At 38.6% G+C, this 5,399-nt stretch overlaps 1 protein-coding gene across 1 annotated transcript in view; it reads right to left on the bottom strand.

The window, feature by feature from the left end:
• Positions 1 to 4,108, bottom strand: part of MED27 (mediator complex subunit 27) — a gene marked incomplete at its 5' end in the record, with an annotated part of 57,364 nt that extends 53,256 nt beyond the window's left edge. The window contains one exon of the mRNA XM_010288566.1: positions 3,978 to 4,108. Within this exon, the coding sequence (XP_010286868.1) occupies positions 3,978 to 4,108 (131 nt within the window). The remainder of the gene's footprint in view (positions 1 to 3,977) is intronic.
• Between the last annotated feature and the right edge of the window lie 1,291 nt (positions 4,109 to 5,399).

The following is a 5,399-nucleotide window of genomic DNA, read 5'->3' as shown; positions in this document are numbered from 1 at the left end:
GGAAAGAGTCTCAGTACCTTTTGTGGTGAGCAAGCTCTTGTTCTAGCAATTTCCTTGCAGGCAGAGAAGACAGGCGACTAATCTGGGAGCATACGAAAGCCCCATACAATACAGCTATCAAAGTCACCAGGTTTTCAGCTGAGACCCCTAAAAATTCCCATTAATACTAACTGACCCTCGTGTGTGCCAATGAACACAACTGCAAGAATACAGTCAACATCCTGTGCTTCCTCTTTCTTTCCTCCTCCTCAGCTCAAAGTCACTCACTGCTGTCATTTTCCAGCTAGACAGTGACATACCAGAGTCTGTTGGGCTCTCAGCAGGGTGGTCCACTGGCAGGGACTACTTCCATGGGTTCACTGTTCTCAGCCACTTCAGACTCTTTGGGGCACAGTGCTCTGCTCCCACAGGGTCATGGAGCCAACTATATAAACAGGAATTTGCTTTTGAGATGTGGTACCAAGCAAAATGATACAAAAATCAATTAACTGCATCAATTACTACACTTCAAGAGGAAAGAAAGAAAAAAAAGAGCCATCATTTCTTATTGTATTTATTTATTTCAAACCAGGACACACCATCCTGGTTTTCAGAAGGTTTTTTTGCCTAGTCACTTAGAAGGAGCTGACAGCTTTCAGCACTTCAGCAAACACTGCTTTGAGATTCTTTAACAGAAGGAAGGAACCAGCAGCCAGATGAGAAGCATGTGAGGGAACGCATCTATTAGCAAGTACAGGGAGATGTCTTGTTAATAGAAGCCAGAAGGAGGAACAAAGCAGGGAGAGAAAGAAGCCAGCAGTTAGTCATTCTCTCATACACATACATTTGGCTAGAAATGAGACACGTATCAATCCCGTATTCCTTTCTGTACTTTCAGAGACAGTGAAAACCAATACTGAAAAGCTAAACTGAACACTAAGAAGCCTCTCTTCAAAGCTGTTCAGCACCCTTAGAAGCTCTCAGATAATAAAAACAGCAAGAAAATGAAAATTTTACTGATAGTGGTTGCATAGGACAGAGACCTTCAATTTTTAAAAATAACTTAATTTAAAATGGCTACTGCTATTAGTGACAAACTAGAGCTTCTCGCCTTGAAACCAGAGCACACCAAAAGATGCCCTAAGGCTGGCAAGGGACAAATGAGTGGGCCCACCAAGAGCCAGCTTTGCCATTAGCGAAACCCTTTCTTTGGCTCCTTCTGTGACCATAAGGTAGGAAGAGGCGGCTGAGACTCCAAGACAGGCCGAGAAGGTTTGGGGGGTTTCTTGTTTGTTTTTGTTTGGTTGGGTGGTTTGTTTGTTTGTTTGTTTTGTTTTCCTTTTTAAAAAGCCATTTTGGAAAGTAAAAGAGAAGATAAAGCAGAGCCGGGAGAGAGACCAACAGATCAAGTGAAGAATGAGTTGATTGACACAGCACAAGAACGAAGTTTTACCCCCACCCATATGAGAACAGACACCATTTGGATATGTTCAGTCTGTGGAATAAAACTCAAGTGTCACCATAGCAGTAAAGACCAAAGATATGGATTAGCAAGATAATTGCTCAGCTTGCATCATTGCCATTAAGTATGTAATGTGCAACAGCAAAAGTTACCTATGCAGTTTCTTGGAGGAACTTGAACATAAATAAACAAACAGATCAGGAACTCGCTCTCTAATGCTGCCTTTAACTCAAATTAAGATATATTTAATATCAAACTATTCATATGCAAAATCTGCATAAATATAAAACAGTTTTTAGAACATTCTTTGTCCAAATCATCTTACCTCCTGAGCAACAGTGTTTCCTGCATTCCTTTGCTGGCTGAACAGGATTAATGCAGTATTGCTATTGGCTCCAGTCTACTATCCTAAAATGACATAGTGGCATATAGCCAGTTTTAACCACTTATATTTAAGGAGAGCACTAGATAATATAGTTGCTCTGAACAACATTTCATGTATACTTGACTCACAGCACATTGGTACTCAGCCCAAAGACTGAAATTAATTTTAATAGCGAAGCAAACTAAAAGACAAAAAAGGCAAAAAAAGACAAAGAAATAGTTACTCCTTCCCTGACTAATCAATAAAGCTAAAAAAAAAATTCCCTGAATTGCCATGGGAAAATTAGTATGCAGTATGCCCTTTCAAGGGGATACACAGTTTTGCACCTGCATGTTTTCTTCTTTCACATTTTAGAGAGAATGAAGAGAAAGAAAAAACACCCCCCACAGCATGATTCATCATTATTTGCATGAAACTACAGCAAAATCTAGATATTAAAAACCTATTTGCCATACTTTCTTTTTTAATACTTTTCATAAGCCTATTTTCATAAGTCTTTTCATAATCTGCTTCTGCCCTGCGTTGGAGACATGATATTGAGCTCAACAGGTATTTGATGTGACTTAATATAACTATTATTCTCTCCCTAAGAGACACCAAGATAGCAAATAAGGACAAATATCGAAAGGTCAAAGAGAAGCCAGAGAGGAGGAAACCAGGGACAGATAAAGGGCCAGCTCAGCATAAACATATTTTCTCTCAATAATGCTTGTAGTGGTAATAAGATACTGAAACACAATTCAACTGCTAGCTAAATTTTAGTTACCACACTAAAATTTCATTCTATCTGCAAGTTGTAGGTAAATGCACCACTGAAGGAAAAATCACCTGCAGATAAAAAGATACACAATACTTTTAAATGTGTATATTACATACCTCAATATTAAACAGTTGCAGCTGTTTAAATCTTAAGTACAGACTTTTCTATGCAAAAAGAGACGCTAGCTTCTCTCTCACTACATGTATTTCTAGTAACTGGAAAAGCCATGATTAAAAAAACCCACAAAAATATTTTAAGACCCCTGAATAAAAACTGTGACAACTGGTATCACAGTACTCTAGTTTATAGATTTCTTGGGGAAGTCCATTTTAAGCTCCAGATAAACCCAACACCCCAAAGGAAGAAAACTAATTAGCCAGTTTGTCACAATATACCCCTGTTCTTTCACAGATGTAAGAGAAACAACACCTGGTTTCCAAACCTGTAGTTCTGCTAGAGCTGCCCTTCTAACCATTCTTCTTCATCTGACGTATCATTACAACAATAGAACATTTTATGGATTCTTTAATTAGCAGCCCTTAAGTTAACATACAAGGCGAAAGCTCTGTTGCCTCTTGATTTTTTTCGCATTTCTTCAGGAAAAAGCTCTAAACTTCCTTTGATTCCTTCATCAACTTAGGCCTGTGGACTCTGGTGACAACAGGGACTTTTGTTATAACAACTGTGAAGTTTTTAGTAGCATAGTATTTATACGCAGGCGGTTTCCACAAACCACAAGGATGCTCGGTACAATTGCTTAGCACTTCATTTTCTACATAATAATCATTTTTTTACATGTAACTAAATATTTTAAGCAGTTTATTAATTTATAAGCTTAGTTGTGGACACCTCTGTTTTTGGCATCAGTACACAGACTGCCTAAAGCGTTGATACTCTATGTCCTCAAACAGTTTCCAAGTGTCCTCATAATTGCTTGTCACCTGTAAAAGAGGTTTAGATCCAATGCAAAATTAACATATGGTGAACAGATGGACTCAGAACAGACGTTTGTCAAGAAAGTATTCACACCAAAGACTTTCTGGCTTCAGCCTTTTAGGACCTTCAGAAAAGTCCTACTTGAAGCTCCAAGTCATACTAATCAGGGGAACATCATTCCTCAATGACAATCTCGTGTTGCAAAAACTTATGACCTGCTACAAAGAAGAATCCTTGCAACTTTTCTGTTGTCACAGTGCCTCCATAACAGAAGAAATAAAATACTGTTTCCAGAGGGTACCCCACCCATTCAACAAGAATAATTCATCCTGTATGAAACAAAAATGCAAGCACAAAGATGCTATTATGATGATTTAAAAGAATAAATAATTACAACAAAAATTATTTTTAAAAATCCCTCCCACACAAATTCTTCAAAATATTCCATTACTTACTGAGGAGGTAAGACAAGAGTTGTTGGCTGGGCTTTTGGTCTGCGTTTTGCAGATACTCCCATCTGGTTGGCTGAACGTTTCAAAGACTGCTGATTCAAAAGGCCAGATGCTAGCCCAGCATGGTACTGCAACTGGATAATAAAAAACATATATTAAAATACATGACACTGCAGTACTCTATGTCAGACCTCTACTATCTGTACCACCTGATTCAAATTACAACCAGTCAGTAAGTTAATGTATGGTATTCCATATATATTGCTTGGATAGAAGATGATACAAACAAAAGCATGTAAAAAGTTTGCTCTGCAATAGGTATTGCAAGGAAATGATGCTATAGGGCAAGCAAGATCATGAATCAAAGACTTACTCTCAAGTCCTAACTCTCCTGAAACTTGGGCCTGCTTTTAAAGGTTAAGACTGCTTCTCCTCTCAAGGGATCAAGCATTCTTACTTTTTGGAAGAAGATAAGAGGAAGAAAAGATGCAACCCTTTCACGATATAAACCAGCTTTTTAGAAATTACACTCGTCTGTCTTTCTTAAACATGAAACCACAAAACATTCGTAAAGATGTTTCTACCACTGTAAAGAAAAATGTAGCTTTTAAAATACCCGCTAGCACATCTCCACAGCATTGCAACAGAAAGGTTCACATTCATTCAGTAACTTTCTTTTCTAACCTTTCATTCTACTTGCCAATGAAAGACAAGTTTATGAAGGACGCAACATGAATCTGCAAGATTTTGAGTGCATTTTTTTTTCCTGCTGCTCGCAGATTTAAGAACAGCTACAGTGCTGTGTCTGTCCTGAAACGAGTTTCAAGTGCAACAAGTACAAGCTCACTTCTGAACACCTACAATTTCCATTCTTAGTTCCTCTTTTTTTTTTTTTTTTTTTTTTAAGAGAAGGGGATGGGAAAAAAGCTCAAGATTCAGTGTCAGGTAAATGCAATTCCCTTCATCATTCTAAGTCCCCACATCAATGTTTTCATTAAATTGTCTAAAGATTTGTTCTGGAAAAGGTGAACTGTTTGACATGTTAACAACTCTAATCACATGACCTGCCTATAAGAAAAGGTTACAGTTCGGAAACTATGACTTGCAAGTGTTTAGAAAATAAACTGGTCTTAGGCAAAGCTATTCTGCAGGGTACTGACTGAAAATGGGGGAAACAAAGCCCGGTAAAGTGATCTACTTGAAAATGGCTATTAAAATGAGTGAGGCTATCCCGTGAGCCAATTTGACTCAAAATGTCAATGCCCAGAGCATCCATAAGGCTTTCTACCAGGCTCCTGATTTACTTGGCTGCTTTGCCACGCGACCTCAGCCATGGCACAACATGAAGACACATCGCATTCCTAATGGGAAGAGAACCGCGCTCTGCCGGGGAAGGGCGGGGGGGGGGGGGGGGTCTGTGACACA

The sequence above is a fragment of the Phaethon lepturus genome, unplaced genomic scaffold (genome assembly GCF_000687285.1).
Source record: "Phaethon lepturus isolate BGI_N335 unplaced genomic scaffold, ASM68728v1 scaffold10896, whole genome shotgun sequence".
NCBI classification, from domain to species: Eukaryota; Metazoa; Chordata; class Aves; order Phaethontiformes; family Phaethontidae; genus Phaethon; species Phaethon lepturus.
The sequence above is the reverse complement of the archived record's forward strand: the minus strand, read 5'-3'. Positions and strand labels throughout refer to the sequence as shown.